Raw genomic sequence first — 19,891 nt, 5'->3', positions numbered from 1 at the left:
TCCAGTAGCCTGTTTTATATCTCTTACTGCATATCCATCAGACACCTTAAATTCACCTGTGCTAAATTCAAAGCTTACAAAGTGAACTCAGCTCCCCCTGAACTTGCCCTTCTTCCTCACTTTCCTATATCTGCTGAGAATACCACCACGCTGGTCGCTCAGACTTCAAAATCTGAGTCATTTTTGGTTCTCCCCTCTCTCTTACTGCCATCAGCCAATCATCTGTCAAGCTCTATCCATGTTAATGTCCCTTCTCTCCATTCACATAAACAATTTTCTTAAGACCCTCTTCACCACTGACTTGGGCTATCATAGTAGACAACTCTATCTCCAGCCTTGTCCTTCACCCCTCACGCAGCTACCAAAATAATCTACCAAAGGAAGCTCATCTGAACATATTACTCAAAAAGTTTCAGTGGCTCCCTACCATCTCTAGGAGAAGAGACAAAACTCTAAGGTTAGTACTTAAAGCCCCCAACCAATCTTTTCCAGTTTTGCTTCCCATTACTCCCTTTTCACATCCTCAAGTTTTGGACCAATTGGGTACACTAATTGTTCTGTCCCTTCAAACTCTACTGTCTGCCTCCATGCACTTCCATGTTTATAATGGGACTCCTTCTTTATTTCTGCCTATCAACTGCCAATCAATAAGCATTGATCAACTGCCTACTATGCCAAACAATGTTTAAGGCATTGGAGATGCAAGGAATAAAAGGAAAGGAATAAGCATTTATAGAGCACCTACTATGTACAGTGTCTGCACTGTGCTGAGTGCTCTTTACAAATATCTCATTTGATACAAAGAGAGAAATGAGACAGTTCACAATCGGTCTTTTTTTTAGACTCACCGACTGGCTCACTGCATAGGTCACAGATTTAGAACTAGAAGGGACCAATTAAACTGATCCCTTCTTTGTTTAAGAAGCTAAAGTTCAGAAAGGATAAGTAACTTGCCCATGGTTACACACAGCTATTAAGTGTCAGGAGAAGCTCTTGAAAGAAGGTCTTTAATAGGTTCACCTGGATTTTCTTTAGGCCTCCGATATTCAGTATTTTTATGCCTAGCAAAATATAAATGTTTTATTACTCATATAAAACACTAACATTAATATAATCCATAACATCTTATAAAGTTTCATTTATGTATTTTTAAAAGTTCTAACATGGACTCATCCAGTAAAAATTCCTTTAACTGAAAAGTAATAATTTTAGGAATTCTTAAGTTTCTTTTTGAGACCAAAAAAAAGAGTAGGAAGAAGCTTTATTAACCTGCATCTCTTGCTCAAAAAAAATAATAATAATGGAAGAATAAACCATAAGAAGGTAGCCAACATATTGTTGTCTTTAAAAGCCAGTTTCAATTCTCTGTAGACTCAGAGGCAGAGAAAGAAACATACAATCAAAATGAGGTTTGGTTGTGCACAATATGATGACTATAAATATGCATTTGTCTTTTTTCAAGTCAGACTCACAACCAGCTTCATACATAAGGATCTATGTAATACATAACATGAATCCTACAACAGCTGATGTCCCTGTTTCCAAAGCTGTTTAAGAAGATCTAAGGACAGAGGAAAATTTAAGACCAAAGAAACTATAGAGAGCAATACAAAATGTAAAATAAATAATTTTGATTATATAAAACTAAAAAGTTTTTGCACAAACAAAACCAATGCAATCAAAATTGAAAGGAAAGCAGAAAGCAAAGAAAAAAATTTTTCAACAAATATCTCTGATAAAGGCCTCATTTCTCAAATATATAGAGAACTGAGCCAAATTTATAAATATACAAGTCATTCCCCAATTGATAAATGGTCAAAGGACATGAACAGGCAGTTTTCAGACAAAGAAACCAAAGCTATCTATAATGATATGAAAAAATATTCCAAATCACTGTTGATTAGAGAAATGCAAATATAAACAACTTTGAGGTACCACCTCAGAATTTTACAGCCCGAAGGGCTATAAAACTGCATACCCTTTGATCCAGCAATACCACTACTAGATCTATATCCCAGAGACATCAAAAGAAAATGGAAAAGAACATATTTGTACATAATATGTATGTGTGTGTGTGTGTGTGTATATATATATATATACACACCTATATATATATACTATATATATACTATATATATATATATACACATATATATACATATATATATATATATGTATATAGGAGCTCTTTTTGTGGTGGCCAAGAATCGGAAATCAAGAGGATGTCCATCATTTGGGGGAATGGCTAAACAAGTTGTATATATGATGGTGATGGAATATTAATATGCTATAATAAATGACAAGTAGGATGATTTCAGAAAAACCTGGAAAGACTTACAAGAACTGATGCAAACTGAAGTGAGCAGAACCAGGAGAATGTTATACACAGCAAAAGCAATACTGTACAATGAAAAACTGTGAATGACTTAGCTATTCTCAGAAATACAATGATCTAAGACAATCCCAAAGGATTCATGATGAAGCATGCTATCTGCTTCCAAATAAAGAATGGATACTAACTGAAGACAAAATGAAGCATGTTATTTTTCTTTTTTCTTTCTTTCTCATTCTTTCTTTCTTTCTATTTGAGTCTTCTTGTACAAAATGACTAATATAGAATTATTTTACATGATTGCACATGTATAAAGTATCTGGTATTGCTTACAGTCTTGGGGGATGGGGGGAAGAGAGGGATAGAATTTGGAACTCAAAATTATAAAAAAGTTTTTTAAATTGTTTTAACATGTAATCAGGAAAAAATAAAATATTATTTAAAAAGGTTTTCCTTGATTATAGACCATTAGTAAATAGAAACAGTTCATATTTTAGAAGTGTTTGATTTACACAATTTTCTGTATTTCACTGCAAAAAAATCATTTATCAAATAGTTATACAATCATGTTTCTGATCAATTCAACAAAAGTTTATCAAGTACTATATAACTATATGCAGACTACTATGCTAGGCAGTGGGATACAAAGAAAAAAAGCAATAAAACATTTTCTTAAGGAGTTTACATTCTGCTGACAAAAAGTCATAATTAAACTAATTAATAGCATTCATCAGAAGTATATACAAGATTAGTTACTAATTGTTCCTACTACCTGTGAATCTGTTATGACATTGATAAATGCACATACTGAATCACCATGCTCAAGCTCAGTATCAAAAAATAACTTGATTCTGACTCTGCAAGAAAATGCACTTTATGATTAAAATATGGACAGACTGAATACATTATAGGAATTCACAAAATATTTTAATAATCCAAAAGAAGGCCTCCAAAGCAATGCATAGATCCTCTGATGGAGGCTCTATGAAAGGACAAAGGCAACAATCACACAAGATAAGAAGGCATGGATGGATTGTGAATCTCAGTAAGGCAACACTGGTGAGCTGGAAGGGACCCCTAAAGGTAATCTAGTGAAATACTCATTTTACAGGTGAGGAATCTGAGGCCAAGGGAGGATTAAGTGACCTGCAGAGAGTCACAAAGGTATTCTATTAAGTAACAGACCCATGATTTGAAATGAAATCTTCTGATCCTTCAACTCAAATCCAGCAAATCTTTCCATGAGACCAAATACAAACCCATCAAACTGTAGAATTGACTATTCTGATGTAAGTATAGTTAAGATGTTAAAAAAAAATAGCTACTTACTGGAATCATCCAATTGGCCAAATCACCAAACTTTGAAACCTGCATCGCTCCTAACATTGTTAAGTTGACATGGCCACTAATAAAAGGGAAACACATACAATTAATACTTAACACTAAAAAAAGCTTCAAGATCTTCATGTTATTTATTGGCTTATCGTGTAGAATCACTGCATGTTGGAGTTAGAATACGTATATAATCAAATCCTAAATTATGTGTTCCTAGTAGAGAAGCTTTGCAATTTTGTTGCACTGGAGCTATTCTACCAAGAAGAATAAAAATTCTAGGGCTTGAAAGAAGCTTAGATATCATCTAATCCAATCTCTTCATTTTATAAATGAGGAAAGTCCTACAGAGGTAAAATGAATTGCCCAAAGTAATAAAAGTAAAAATTAATAATAATAGATTGTATCTCCCTACCACCAATAAAAATTTAATTTCAAAGATATGTCACTATATTCCAAATATGTGGAGGAATAATATTTAATACTTCTTTAAATGTTACATTTCGTAACTAATAGTTTCTTGTAAACAAACAAAACAGGTAGGTGCATATGGTTAGTTTTTTTCTGGGAGAAAGAATTAGACAAACACAAGGGGCCATAAATAGAAGATCTGTTTGAGCATAATCAATTCATATGAAAGGCTGAAAAAAGTGCTTCTTTCCAGTTACAGATGCATTTCTATGCAATTCATTCTAGAGTTCTTAGATAAAAGGTAACCTTTTAATTATATAGTAGGCTGAATATTTCAACTCCCAATATTCAATCAAAATTATTTCAGAAGCTATTGTTGAACAAATCCATGATAGTTTTACAGCTGTTAAACATGTATTCTGCTTCTCAGTACTGCTAATATGCTTAGGGAGTGACTCAGTTCATTCCACCTCATGTGAAACATGAGGGGTTCAGTTATTACATACCCTCTAATCATCGCAAATGATTCATCGCTGGAGAAATACGAGGCCCCTGGAAGAACAGTGACTGTTTCCTTGCCTGAAAAGAAGTATATATTAGATTTCCTAATAGAGAAACAGTACTCACATTACCAACAGAGGAAGAGGGCTACACAATTTTCTCTCTTTTTTCTCAAAAAGATCATAAGCCTTGATTTGCTGAAAATCAAAACCCTATTGGAATGCCTTTGCTGGCAGCGCCTCCTTGACTCACAGAGTAGGGAGCTAAGGATGTTTACTGGATGAAGCCTGTCACAATCCAATGTTAACTATCTATCATTAGAAAGATGAGGTATGTGAGGTGAAAACATGGATGATAGAAACAAAAATTAAAATAGAAAAAAATATATTTTAAGAGTGAAATTATTGACAAAAAGATCTAAATAATAATATGGGAAAGGACTGCTTATCCAATTACCGAACAATCACATCCCCCAACCCCAGGGGTCTAGTGGTAAATGTTTAACAACTGGAGGGGGAGGGAGAGAAGGAAGTGTAAGCATGATCCATTTTGGGGTTTAATTTGAATTATTATTTTCTCCTTTACTTCCTTAAGTAAAGAAAATCAACAAAACAATAAACCAAAACCTGATTTGTATCTTTCTGATTTCTTGTGTGTAAATGTTCACACCGTAAATTTGATAATTGGCAAGCTGAGCTAGCTGCAGCTCACCCCAGACTAGAGCTGGGGCCTACTGTTCCCAGCTCCCTTTCCACTAGGCTTTGCTGATTTTTTGCTGATTCCCTTGTTCCAATTTCTAACCTACTCCACTATAAAAACAGTTCCAAAGAACCTGACCCTCTAGGTGACAGAATTAAAATTTTTTAAAATTTATTTTATTCTGAACTTAAAAAATAAAACAAGCATTTCCAGAACACAGTAGAATACGAAAAAAGATAATTGTACATGAAATTGTAAATCTATTATATACAACTTGCTATTCCTTTTAAATATATGTTATCATGTAACTTTCTTTTTTTTCCCATTTTTTCTCCCCCCACCCTAGAGATGGCTGCCATTAGACACAAAAATGTATATATAGATGTAAAACTATTCTATACATATTTCTATTTATCAATTCTTTCTTTGGATGCAAATAGTCTTCCTTCAGATTTAAAGCAATGTTACTCAAAGAATAGGGCACTGCTATCTCAGCCTCCTTCACAGAACTTTGCCAATCTATTTTTAAAGGCAAGGCATTACATTTCCTTCAGATTCATACTTGGTGAGGCCTTTGGAATGACTTTTTTTTGCATATGTCATGCAGAGAGTTAATATCTTAAACCTTTTCAAGTCAAGAAAAGTCAAACAAGAGGTAAGCAGGGAAACTGGATAAAAAGAAAACTGGGCTGAAATGTGGATACTAATCCAAACTCCATAATTATTCTATGTATGTGTTTCTGTATAAATACCTTATCTGTAAAGTGAGACAGAAAGACTCACTCCCTAATTAATTCTCACATCAGTCCTTTGAACAACCAGACTGGCCTATGCAAAGTGCTTTTGGCAATTCAATATAACTCATTTAAATATTTATAAGTGCTCCCAAAATACAAAAACTGCTATCATTGTTATTATATAACCCTGAAACTAATTATACCCTAGGGGTCTGTTAGTCAACCTGTTAGATTAGTGTAAGAGCTTTCACTGAGAACTATCAATAGGATTATCTAAATAACCTATGTTTCCCTTTTTAGCACAAGAACAAGGTATTCATTATTTTTTCCAAGCCATTTATTTGGTGTTCTCTTACCCAAGGCCTTGCCCTAAGAAACTTCTGTCCAAGGCAGCCACTAACCAGAAAATGAAAAAACAAAAATTCTGAAAAGGATTTTGGAGAAAGCTTTAGAATATTCAAAACAAAGCTTTGCAGCATAGTTTTTCATGTGATCTACATTTTGTATTTGTTCCATAAATCAGTCTAAAATGCATATATCATATATATTTAACATAATTATATATACATTGTATAAATTTTAAAATTTTACATATATATCAGAGAATTTTAGAACTGGAAAGGACTTTGGAGATTATTTAGTCCAATTTACCTAGTTTAATGGGTTTTCAGAGACTACTTAATAAAACTGGTGGTGCTATTGAGTTCCTTCTTAATCTCAGTGACCTCAAGTCAGAAATGCTTACCTCCTATCACCAGCAAAACCACTACTTTTCAAGGAAATGTGAGTTTTTATTAACTCATGACTAAAACTTTGAAAATGGTATCATGCATTTGCAAAGAACTCACTAATATCATAAATTAAGCCAAGGCGCAATTATTTTCACAGATCAATGAGCCATTGCCAAAGGACACATTTAAATTAAATTAGAGCCTTGGTTAAATGTCATTGCCATATCTCAGTGTGCTTTTTGGAGTTGAATTGTGGTAGTTAACTCTAACTATTGAGAATAGAGTCTATTTACTTCAGCAAAATTCTAAATACCAAATGATGGCAGCTGGTCGTCATGTTCCTCTGAAATTTTGAAGTAAAAGTTCACTGCTTTGGGGAGATAGGTTAGGCAAGGGAAACTCATCCCCATCCCACATACAGTTTGCAATTTTAATGGAAGGTACATTAAAATGTATGAATAAAGACGTTATCGGGGCATCAACGTGGCACAGTGGATAGAGTGCCAGCTCTGGAAGTCTGGAGGACCCGAGTTCAAATCCAGCCTCAGACACCTGACACTTACTAGCGGTGTGACCCTGGGCAAGTCACTTAACCCCACTGCCTAGCCAAAAAACAAAAACAAAAACAAAATACAGACACTATCCCCTGCAGAGAAGCCTGGTTTATTTCCCTCTATAATCTTGGGACATTGGATGCAGGTAAGCAGAGTCTAATTCTTCTCAGTAGTTAAACATAAAGCTGAATTAAGGTGAAGGAAGGGCAAAAGAAGAAGACATTGTTAAAACCCTACTGGACTTGAAAGGAGAACCAAATTTGGTGTTAATTCCAAGAAACTTGATGATAAAGTCTCATCTCTTTCCAGTTTTCCCCACACACAAAGACACACACACACACACACACACACACACACACAGAGGAAACTGGGTTAAAAGCATGTAAGTGCTTGGTTGAGCGGAGACTTTTGATTAACAGTGAGCTTCTCCAATAGACTATGAGCTCCTTAAAGGCAGGAACTGGTCTTTGCCTTTCATATCTTTAACTCAATACCTGACACATAACAGTTGTTTAACAAATGCTAACTGAGTGACTGGAGCTGAGAGGAGAGGTCCATAAACCTAGTCTTCCTTATGCCCTCTCCTTTACACTATCTGCATCTTCTGACGTGAAAGGTAGGATGTAGCCGAAGAGACCACTGTTATTAGGTATAAAAAGAAATCATAAAGGAATAGTCTGAAGAAATCTCGTCATAAGTGATTTTACCTGCATTAATCAGGTCTGCATCAGCTTCGTTTTCCAATGGATAAGGACCCTATAAAAAAAAAAAAAAGCATAATCTCATTAAGTAAAAGAGACATCGTGTTGAAGCATACATACTGAAAACACAGCCATAAGTTACCCAGAAGAGGCTAGAAAATTCCACTTAGTAAACTTACAAGGAACTCTTTCTAAAATTTTGCTTCCCTTAATTCATTAGTCCTTTTACATGAATATTTATGTGTGAATATAGACAACAGAGGAAGATTAGTGGCTAAGTGCTGTGCTTGTAGTTATTAAGACCTAGATTCAAATCATCTCTATGACATTAGCCCTCACTTTGGGTAAATCTCTTAATTTCTATGAACCACAAACAGCTCTCTAGGACTTTAAATCTCAGATGGTTGTAATGAAAGGTGTTGGAGGAGACAGTTCTGTTCCCAGTGGTGATTAAATCACTGATCCTTCCAGTATTTGTATATCATTGCAGAATGAAACTGCGTGCCACAGAAGGGCGGTCACTCTAGTGATATCAAGGTTCCACCAAAGTACCAGATGCCATAGGATCATAGATCCTATTAGTGCTAATATTCCTGCTAAAAGAGACCTTAGAGGTCACCTAATCCAACTTCCTTCATTTTAAAGACGAGAAAATTGAAGCCCAGAGTAAAGTGACTTGGTCAAAGTCACACACACACACACACACACACACACACACACACAGAGTACTAAAACAGGATTAGAACAGGTCAGTACTCTTTCAACAACATTCGGTAAATAGCTTCAAAAATTAGGTACTGAAATTAAACTTTAGACAACATAAAATATTTATTTAATCAAGTAATTCGCTGAGTGAGTAGTAGTTTTGTGATTGAGTAGTGAGAAGATATCAGCAGTCTTCATGAATCTTTATGAGTAAATATTAACTAGCTACATTTTCAATACATTTGTATGTCTAAAAAGGTTAATTGTGGGCAAGTAAGCTTCAATTTTCCCAACTGTGGAAGGAAAGGGTTAGCTTAAATTATAATATCTATAGTCTATTCTGGTTTTCTGATGTGGAACTATTGTGGTTTTTTTTTTTTAACTCTACATGAATCTGTTTTCTTCATTTTAACATCATTAATCAAGTGCTTATGGAGCACCTATGTGCCTAGCACTATTACTATTATTTTAACTACTGATGTATACTTATAGTTGTTAAAATTATAATAGCAATTAACATTTACTTTGTGGTAGGCACTCCAAAAAATTTCAAACCATAAATAGTCCCCAGGTACATGTTAATATCAATGTCATAGAGACAAATAAAACAAATTGCACTGGGATCTTTCTTAACTGGTTGTGAAATAACAGCAACACTCCTTATCTTCTAGAAATTAGCTTTCAATCATTCAAAATAGAGCTTCACTCGGGACTTTAAAAGCTAGAATTTACATAATGACTTAAGTTTTGCAAAGAGCTTTCAAATATCATCTCATTTGTTCCTGACAACAACCCTGGGAGTTGGGTACTATCATTATTTCCATTTTACAGATGAGAAAACTGAGGCAGACCAAGATTAAATGACTTGCTCGGTCACAAAGTTAGTAAGTTTCTAAGTTGCAAGTCTTCCTGATTCAAGGTCCAATACTCTATTCACTATACCATCGTATTGACTCTTAATATATAATTCTTAGAAAGCTTTATTATGCTTTCCCACCTAAAGAATACTAAAAAAAAATGTGGGGAGAGATCTTAGAGGCAGAAAGAGAAGTTGGGGTAGCTAAATGGCACAGTGGATAGACTGCCAGGCCTGAAGTCAGGGAAACTCATCCTCCTGAGTTCAAATCTAGCTTCAGACACTTCCTAGCTGTGCAACTCTGGGGAAGTCACTTAACCCTGTTTGCCTCAGTTTCCTCATCTATAAAATGAGTTGGAGAAGGAAATGTCAAATCTCTTCAGTGTTTTGCCAAGAAAACCCCAAATGGGGTCACAAAGAGTCAGACATGACTGAAATGGCTGAACAAACATAAAATGAGTAGTGATAGTTGACAGAAAGAAAGAGAATTGAACCTGGAGTCAGGATGACCTGCGTTCAAATTCAGCCTCAGACAATTACTAGCTGTGTGATTTTGGGCAAGTCACTTCAACTCTGTTTACATTAGTTTCCTCATCTATGAAATGGGTACAAATAATAACACTTCCCTCCCTGGGTTGTTGTGAGGATCAACTGAAATAATATTTGTAAAGCACTTAGCACAGTGCCTGGCACACAGTACTATAAAACAGTACATAGTACATAGGTGCTATAAAATGTTACCTATTATTAATGCTAAAAAGCAGACAAAGAACTGTGGTGATGGATTCTTCCTGACTCCATTTAGGATTTTCTTGGTAGAGATACTGGAGAGGTTTGCCATTTCCTTCTCCAGCTCATTTTACAGATGAGGAAACTGAGGCAAGCAGGGTTAAATGACTTCCCCAGGATCATGCAGCTGTAAGTGTCTGAGGCTACATTTGAACTCAGGAAGAATCTTCTTGATTTCAGGCCCAGCACTCTATGCACTATGGCGCCAACTAGCTGCTGAATTACAGTACAATAAATAGTAGATGGCCATTATGACGACTAAGTCATGAAGAAAAAGGTAAATTATGTTTATTATGCTCTGTGTAAATTGGAAGGAAAGCGTATGATAAAACACTTTCTAGAAAGAATCCATCAAAAATGACATAATTTTTAATGGTATCTACAGGCCATGTTTCAGTTATCTGCAAAACTGACTTTGGTTGAAAACCCCTGTTCCTAATGACAATGAAAAAACAGAATGCTATTGTATATCTTACCAAACCTAGGACTCCATTTTCACTCTGGAGATGAACAGTAATGTCAGGACTGATGAAGTTGCTGGCCAGAAGAGGGATTCCTATACCCAAATTAGCTGGAAAAAAGGTTGTCAAGGTCCAGTTTGGAATAGAAAAAGGGGATTATTTCACAAAATTTTCTACTTGCATGAGTATGAATAGCATTTTCCCATAAAAGAACGTAATAATTGCAAATGTTCAGAAAATTATGTAGGGTATTTAGGGGACTATCTTGTGATATTTGTGACAGAAAAACTGAAGTCACGTATAGCTTTCCTTCCAGCAAAAATACTAATGTAATTGCCCAAGGAAGCAGATCAGTGGCTTCACAACCCTTGCAAGAAAGTCATTTTGGTCAAGAAATATGTTGCTATTTTTATTAAGGGATCCACATACTTACCCTAAAGTATTGTAAACAGACCCACAAAAACTTCCAATCATTTCACTATTTAGAACTTCTCATCAAAGAAAAAGAAGATGATTTGACTCTAGAGGCAAGGACTACTGAAAGTTAATGAGGCAACTTTTCTGGTGCCTACATTTCTTTTTAGGAGATTGTGTGGGTACATTTAATTCATTAGCATTATCTTCAAAACTACCAAAAGAAAAAGAAGATTTAAGTTTCAGCAAATGCAACTGGGATAAAATTCAAAGAACTTTCTAACTATGAGAGCTGTTACGGCAGTATCCGTCTGTAGTTGCTACTCAGTCATCTTTAGTCTTGTCCAACTCTTCATTTTCATTTCTTGGCAGAGATGAGTGGTTTGCCATTTCCTTCTCCAGCTCATTTTACATATGAGGAAACTGAGGCAAACAGCGTTAAGTGACTTGCCCAGGGTCACATAGCTAGTAAGTGATTGAGGCCAGATTTGAAATCAGGAAGATAAGTCTTCCCAACTGCAGACCCAGTACTCTCTCCACTGTGGTACCTAGCTGCCCCGTTCTTTCTCTAGAGAAAACCTTACAACAGAATTTCAGAAATGAAAGGGTTGTCAGAGACTATCTAATCCAAGTCACACATGACAAAGAGACCTTCTACAACAATGGTACCAAATTCAAATAAAAATAGGCACCACTAAACTAAAAATAAGGATCCCTGAGGGTTGCGCATTGACTTAGAAAACCACATATTAACATCACCTATTTTCCATTGTATTTTTATTTTGTTAAATTTTTCCCAATCACAGGAATGTTGGAGGGTATTTGGTCTAATGTTTTAAATCTCTGCTCTACAACATGCATGACAAGTCCAGTATCTCTTCCAAGGAAACCCCAAATGGAGTCACAAAGAGTCAGACACAACTAAAAATGTATGAAGTGGATCTTCCTTGTAATATTATATATTATGTTTAGATATGTTGTGACTACACTCTGAGATCCTTAAGAAGAAGGAATAAATTTTACCTAAACTATGTTTTACCCTAGCAAGTTAACTTAGTGAGCTCCACATAAGGGAATACATAGTGTAAGTGAATCATGCATTCATGGCAGGGACAAAAATCATATCTACTTTAACAAACGAGATTTATTTACAAACTACCTGAAAAGGTAGATATTGAAAGAGATCACCTCTGGGATGCTTGAGAATCCTACGAGGTGATGAGCCTGTCCACTTTGCTCAGCTATATGACAAGATCATAAATTTAGCACTGGAAGGAATCTTTAATAAATAATGATATTTAATTTTAGTCTTTAATAAAGTCTACCTATTTAAACTCCTCATTTTACAGATAAGGAAACTTGAAGCTTAAGTGACTTGCCCAAAGTCACACACAGCAGAGCCAGCATTTGAATCCAAGGCTTCTGACTCAAAATCCAATACTCTTTCCCCCATTCCTACATGAACTCCTCCTTTCACAATCTGTTCTAGTCTTAATTTTATATCATTTAAAAAACTACAATATTTTTCAGTGATTCCAAATGGCTCAACAAATCACGGTATTCATAATAATTTCATCATAAACCCAGTAAAAATTTATGATACATCTTGTAATAGTAATATGTCTTAGTGAAATATGAGCCTTACTCTACTTTCCTTCTATTCTGTCACTTGTCCTGTACTTTAGCTCTATTTAGTCAATCAGATACTATGATGAGAACCAGGAAGTAAAAAAAGTCTCTGTATTTTGTATTTAAACAAACTACTTATTGTGGGAGGACCGTTTGTATCTTCTGGCTTATGAATATCTTCCATGGGCAGCAGGGTAACAGAGAATACTGAGTACCCATTTGCTATTGTCCCCTGCTAATTAGGGTTATTATACAGTCAGTTCTCAATTATCCATGGCAAATCATTTAGACTCTAACAGCTGGGGCTTCAGAAAAGGCACAATGCTCAGTTTTCAGTTCCTGACTTGAAATTCCCACCTCCATTGTTGACTCCGATTGGAGGTAGAGGAAGTTTTAAAGATGGTGAAGTTTAGGAAGAAAGGAGGATGTATAGAGGGGAGGAGAAGGGACACTCCCCATAAACACTACTACAACCCAGATGCTCACAGCTCCTAACAGAGAAGAGAAAGGTTGCAGAAATTAGCCAACTTTCAAAACTTTAATAATTAAATTTTCATGTTAACTTTTTTTCCTTCCCTCCCCCTCTCCCACCTTACCTATTTAAAAGGAATACCAAGTTGTACATAACAAATTTGCAGTTTCATGTGCAATCATCTTTTTTTAATTCTATGTTATGAAAATGTGTTTTATTTCATAAATTAAAAATAAAATAAATACAATTTTTAAAAAGAGCAGAGAGCAATCAAAAAGACCTCATAATATCTGTCACTGTTGCCCTTCTGCTTTCCTGCATTCTAAATCTCTCTCTCCGCATGAAACACATACAAATTTAAAAACAAAATTAACATCTTTCTATTTGGCTCACTCATTTGTTTCTTTGATCTGCATGCATGTTTTTAAATAACTTTTAATTTGTTGCCTGTTGCTTCTTCAGTTCTTCCCATATTTACATATGATTCTACACATAAGAGAGTAAAGTATTTATCTGCCTTGTAAAAAAATTTTTAAGAACTTTAACAGTTCAGTTTTCAGTAAGAGTTTTGTTATTTGTTGAAACAATTATCAATGCCAAACACAGTCTGATTGACACCTTCTTAACACAGGACTTTGGCATCATATTTTACTGAGAAAACAGAAACTAAGTCTGTCAAGATCCCCACAATGCTTCCAGTCACCCTAGCTCACAACCTCCATCATCCCTGAATCTTCACTTTGCCTCATCCCACATAGCCGATCAGCTGCTAAGACTTGTCAATTCCACCTCCACAGCATCTCTCCTATCCGGCCTTCTCCCTACTCACACAGCCACCCCCCTAGTTCAAAGCCTCATTCTTCTCTGGACTACTGCTGTCACCTCCCATTTGGTTTCCTTTACTTATCTGTGCACTTTTCCAAGCCATCCTTCACTCAGCTACCACAGTTATTTTACATCACATCACTTCCCTGTTCAATAAACTCCGATGGTTCTCTATTACTTCTAGAAATTCTTCTCAGAACTATGCCCAAAAAGCTATAAAAACTCTGCATATCCTTTGACTCAGCAATACCAAAGAAAATGGGAAAGGACCCATAAGACATACACATATATGTGTGTGTGTGTGTGTATATATAAGTATGTGTGTATGTCTGTGTGCATATGTAAATCCATTGTTTTTATGGTAGCAAAGAACTGGAAATTGAGGGGATGTCCATGAACTGGGGAGTGGCTGACCACGTCGTAGCATATGATTTTGATAGAGTAGTATTGTGCTATAAGAAATGATGAGCAGGGAGCAGCTAGGTGGCACAGTGGATAGAGCACCAGCCCTGAAGTCAGGATGACCTGAGTTCAAATCCGGCCTCAGACCAAATACTTGACACTTACAAGCTATGTGACCCTGGGCAAGTCACTTAACCCCAATTGCCTAAAAATTTAAAAAAAAAAAGAAATTATGAGCAGGACGCTTAATAGGAAAACCTGGGAAGAACTGTACAAACTGATGCAAAGTGAAATGAGCAGAACCAGAGAACATCATACACAGTAACAGCAATATTGTAAGGATGATAAACTATGAAAGACCTAGCTACTCTGATCAAGACAATGATCAAAGACAATTCCAAAGGACTGATGATGATAAATGCTATCCACCTCCTGAGAGAGAACTGATGAACACTGAGTGCAGATTAAAGCAAACTGCTTTTCACTTTATTTTTCTAGCTTTTTTCTTTTGCATCATGTCTAATATAAAAATATGTTTTGCAGTACTTCACCTGTACAATGAGTATCATAGCACTTGTCTTTTCAATGGGTGAAGGAGGGGTTAAAGGGAGAGAATCTGTAAATCAAAAGAATACATTTTAAAAATAAAGAAATTATTCTCTTTGGCATTTAAAGCCTTTCCCAACTTGGCTGCAACCTACCTACAACTAGGTGGCATACTGGGGTAAGCACTGGACTGGGACTCAGGAAGACCTTAGTTTAAATCCTACCACAGACACTTACTAGCTATGGGATCTTGGGCAAGGCACTTCATTTCTGTCTGCCTCATTTCTTCATCTGCAACATGGGGATAATAATAGTATCTGCTTCCCAATGTTGTTGTGAGCATCAAATAAAACAACATTTGTAAAGCACTTTGCAAACTTTAAAGCACTATATAAATGTTAGTATTATTATTATTATTATTCTTTCTCAACCTTGATTAGGTATTATTCCCATTTATACCCTAAACACTTCAATTAAAATACATTCCATCTCTCATCTCCATATTTTTGCACTGGCTATCCACAATGCCTGGAACATATATATTCCCTCCTCACTTGTGCCTCTTAAAAACCCTAGTTTTCTTCAAAGCTCAGACCAAGCACCACCTTCTGCATGACAATTTTCTACATCATCCAACCTGCTACTGAGTCCCCCCCAAAACAAAACAGCTTAGTTTTGTATATACTTAACTATGTGCATGTTGCCTCTCCCATTAGACTGTGAGCTCCTTGAAGATGGGGACTATTTTGTTTTTGTCTTCATATCCCCAGGGTCTAAAACAGTGACTAGAATATAAATAAATACCTGCTATTCATTAATTGAGAGAGGTTGCAGCAGCTGTAGTTACGATTGCTAGACTCAGGTGACCTGGGTCTGAAATCCTGCCTACGACTGTTCCTAATTAAGTGACCACTGACAAGTTACTTCCCAGACCTTCAGTTTCACAGGAAGATAGACCCAGAACTAGAGGGGGGCTTAGAGACACTGAGTCCAATTCTCTTATTTTGCAGATGAGAAAACCGAGGCATGGAGAGTCTAAGTGATTTGCCCATGGTCACAAATTACTACGTGTCTGAGCTAGGATTTGAATCTTGGTCCCCCTGACTCCATATGCTATGCTCCATGTCATTACGTCATAATGTCTCTTCTCAGCCATAAAGTAGAGATGGCACAATACTTATATTACCTACCCCACGGGATTGTTATAAAGAAAGTATTCTCTGATGCTGAGTGAAGTGAGCAGAAACAATACAACATTGTACACAGCAACGGTAACATTGTGCGATGACCAACTTTGATGGACTTAGCTTTTCTCAGCAATGCAAGGATCTATGACAATTCCAAAAGACTCATGATGGAAAATGCTATCCACATCCAGAGAAAGGGCTATGGAGTCTGAATGCAGGTCGAAGCAGACTATTTTCTCTCTCTCTCTTTAATTTTTTTTTTTGGTTTCTTCTTACTCGTGGTTTTTCCCTTTGGTTCCAATTCTTCTTCACAATATGACTAATGTGGAAATGTGTTTAATATGATTGTACATGTTTAGCCAATATCAGACTGCACACCATCTTGGGGAGGGGGGAAAAGAGAAATGGGGAGAAAATTTAGAACTCAATCTTATAGAAGTGAATGTTGAAAACTAAAAATAAATAAGTAATTCTTTAAAAGGATATACAAAAGAAAAAACAGAAAGTATTCGGAAGATCTTAAAGAATTACAGAAATGTATGGTGTTGATTTTTATTATTTGACTTTTGAGCTTTTTCTTTCATTGAAAACTGTGATTTCACTAATATAGGTATCTGACTTCTGTAATATTTCAGTCTTAGAGAACTTACTTGAGTACTAAGAAGTTAAATGACTATCCTGTGGTCACACAGCTAATGTGTGAAAGGCATGACTGAATCCACAGATCACTACAAGAGAAAATCTTGGAAATGAAGCTACAAGGTATGTGGTTGTTAAAATTCCCAATTCCAACAATAAACAAGACATTTGCAAGTAGCCAGGAGAATGACTTTCCACTCTGAAGGAAGAACAATTTAAATAACCCAATATTATTCATCACTCATGAAGAATCAAACAAAAGAATGAGAACATAATCCAAACAACAAAGGCATTCAAGTTGTGACACAAAGTAACATATACTGTAAAACTGAGCCTATTCACCAATTTAAAAACATGAGTCTTTTCCAAAAGAAAAGTATCTGAGGCATTCTTGCCCTGAAAAACCAAAGTGAACAAAAATTAGGCTAGCAAATATACCAAACAACAAAAATACAAATAAGTACAATTATCAAGAAAAAACTCTAATCAATTAAATGAATTTTCTCATGTTTCTAAAAAAGAGAAATTTGAAGACAGAACAAAGAAGGATCACCAAGGGATGAGAAGGACCAAAGGGGCTACATAGTTTAAAGGAAATTATAAAACTCCAGAGAAAGGAAAGAGAAAGAGCTGAATTAATTTCCCACAGATTAGATCACACAATCCCCTCTAAGTGCATCAATACTTTTTGTCAGAGGGATAACACAATAGGAAAATGTATAAATGGGGAGAGTGGATATGAGAGAGAGGAGAATTAGAGATTCGCCCCTACCAAGTACATGGATGAAGAAAGAAGGCTCTATTCTCTCAGCGAGAGTTGGGGCTGTGAAAAAAAACAGGATAAAAGTAATAGAGGGGAGGCACTGTGATGTGGGGAGTAGAAAGAGTTTCTCTACCTGGAAAGAAAAAAATAATAATAATTTGAGGTATACAAGAAGTATCTAAAATATAAATATATACAGAATAGGGGAGTTGAAGTTATGGAGCATACTGGTGAAACCCTGAGCCATCATACTAAAATACTGTTCTCTGTTCACAAGGAACAATCAAACTGAGTGCTATCTTGTTATTATATAATTCCCAACAACTAAAGGATACCATACATGCCGTCCTCAAACTCCAGGGCTGCTCGTCTGATGATCCTTTCTCTTACATTATCATCAGGCTTGGATTTGGCTTTCCCATCATCCTTCTTTCGAATTACCAGGCGCTTTAAAAACAAGCAGAAATTAAACTTCACATCATTATTACTATATCTTGCATTTTATCATTGATAAAAGATAAAGTTTTAATGAATGAAAAAGGATGACACTATAATCTCTGAATTAAGAGTTGACACTGTAACCTCTGAAAAACCTTAAATTCAATTCAATTTAAATGCATTAATGCCCATTATGGGCAAGGCCCAGTGGACGGAGTGCCAGGCCTGAAGTCAGAAAGACTGATTTTCCTGAATTCAAATCAAGCCTCAGATATTTACTAAATGTGTGACTCGGCAAATCACTTAACCCTGCCTGCCTCAGTTCCTCATCTATAAAATGATCTGGAAAAGGAAATGACAAACTCTCTCATATCTCTGTCAAGAAAACCTCAAATCGGGTCATGAAGAGTCAGACAAGACTGAAAAAAGACTGAACAACATGTACAAAGCACTAAGGAAGGATTAAGAGGACAAAACCAGGGGCAGCTAGGTGGCACAGTGGATACAGCACCGGCCCTGAAGTCAGGAGGACCTGAGTTCAAATGTGGCCTCAGACATTTGATACTTACTAGTTATGTGACCCAGGACAGGTCACTTAACCCCACTGCCTAGCAAAAAAAAAAAAAAAAGAAAAGAAAAGAAAAAGAAAGAAAAAAAAAGGACAAAAATGAACTAGGACCTGTCTGCAAGGAGCATTCTACTGGAACTAACAGCATATACACAAAGATATATAAAATTCAACACAATTTTAAAGGGGGTAGAGTGGTTACCAAAGGATTCATGCAGAAATGGCAGAGGAAATATGCTTTGAAAGAAACTAGAAGTTACATTGGGGGTATTTTGATCAATCAAAGAAAACAAATGCATACAGAAAAGGAAGATATTTTCACTGCCCTCCTTAGAAAGTATTTCCCTTTGATTTTATCATGTTGACTGCCATTAGAGATACTCTTTAAATATGTCTGATATGATTCTTTCTTAGATTCTGAGGGGATCAAATAGCATAACTAGAAATGAGGTCACTTTGGCTGTCCCTATCCCTAGGGCAGTCAGGATTTGCTCATCAAGAGCTGATGCTGAGGCTATGTTCCTGTACTCCCCATAAACAGGGCTCAAACCACTTCCATGGGAATTGGCTCCTGCCCCATTAGAACCATTAAAAAAAAAAATGAAAGTGGCACAAAATGAAAATCCATAAACTCTTAAATAAGTGTCCATCATGTAGAAGGCACAATGCTAGATGCTAGGTATGCAAAAATGAAATTAGTCCCTATCCTCATGGCTTTTATAGTCTGTTGGAAAAACTTCTTTCTGTGCCTTTAACTGCTATTGTCCTATCCTTTTCCTCCAGTCCTGGATTATTTTTCATCTTATATTTTAAACTGCCTTTCTGCCTGTACCTTTCCTATAGCCTCTCTCTGGTTCCCTGACCTCTGCTGCCCTAGTGAATCATGCCCTAATATGAAGCCTGAGAGCTGTGCTTGCTTTCAAGCTGTTCCTTCCATCATATCTAGTCCTTGCCAAGCACAGGGCTTTCCTAGTTTGGGATGGCCATCATGAACTAGGAGAAATTATTTTTAAAAAGAAGCAAACTGAAAAAAAACTTATGTCCAATAATCATAGCCATACGTATAAACAATCCAATAAAAATGTGGCAGAATAGGTCGTTGGAGAGGCTCATCAGAGACCTGGAGAAATAGACAGACAGATGGAGACACACACACACACACACACACACACACACACACACACACACACACACACACA

At 36.0% G+C, this 19,891-nt stretch overlaps 1 protein-coding gene across 2 annotated transcripts in view; it reads right to left on the bottom strand.

Annotated features, from left to right (window-relative positions):
- OXCT1 (3-oxoacid CoA-transferase 1) overlaps positions 1–19,891 on the bottom strand; it is a 169,397-nt gene that overhangs the window by 70,285 nt on the left and 79,221 nt on the right. The window contains exons 9-13 of one of the 2 annotated variants that reach the window (XM_027863609.1): positions 18,022–18,133; positions 10,825–10,919; positions 8,005–8,053; positions 4,582–4,654; positions 3,662–3,737 (exon numbers count right to left, since the gene is read on the bottom strand). In XM_027863609.1, coding sequence (XP_027719410.1) covers positions 3,662–3,737; positions 4,582–4,654; positions 8,005–8,053; positions 10,825–10,919; positions 18,022–18,133 — 405 coding nt within the window. The remainder of the gene's footprint in view (positions 1–3,661; positions 3,738–4,581; positions 4,655–8,004; positions 8,054–10,824; positions 10,920–18,021; positions 18,134–19,891) is intronic. The other variant, XM_027863610.1, reaches the window with a different exon arrangement.

Source organism: Vombatus ursinus, unplaced genomic scaffold (assembly GCF_900497805.2).
Source record: "Vombatus ursinus unplaced genomic scaffold, bare-nosed wombat genome assembly UNPS02014772.1, whole genome shotgun sequence".
Taxonomy (NCBI): domain Eukaryota; kingdom Metazoa; phylum Chordata; class Mammalia; order Diprotodontia; family Vombatidae; genus Vombatus; species Vombatus ursinus.
The sequence above is the reverse complement of the archived record's forward strand: the minus strand, read 5'-3'. Positions and strand labels throughout refer to the sequence as shown.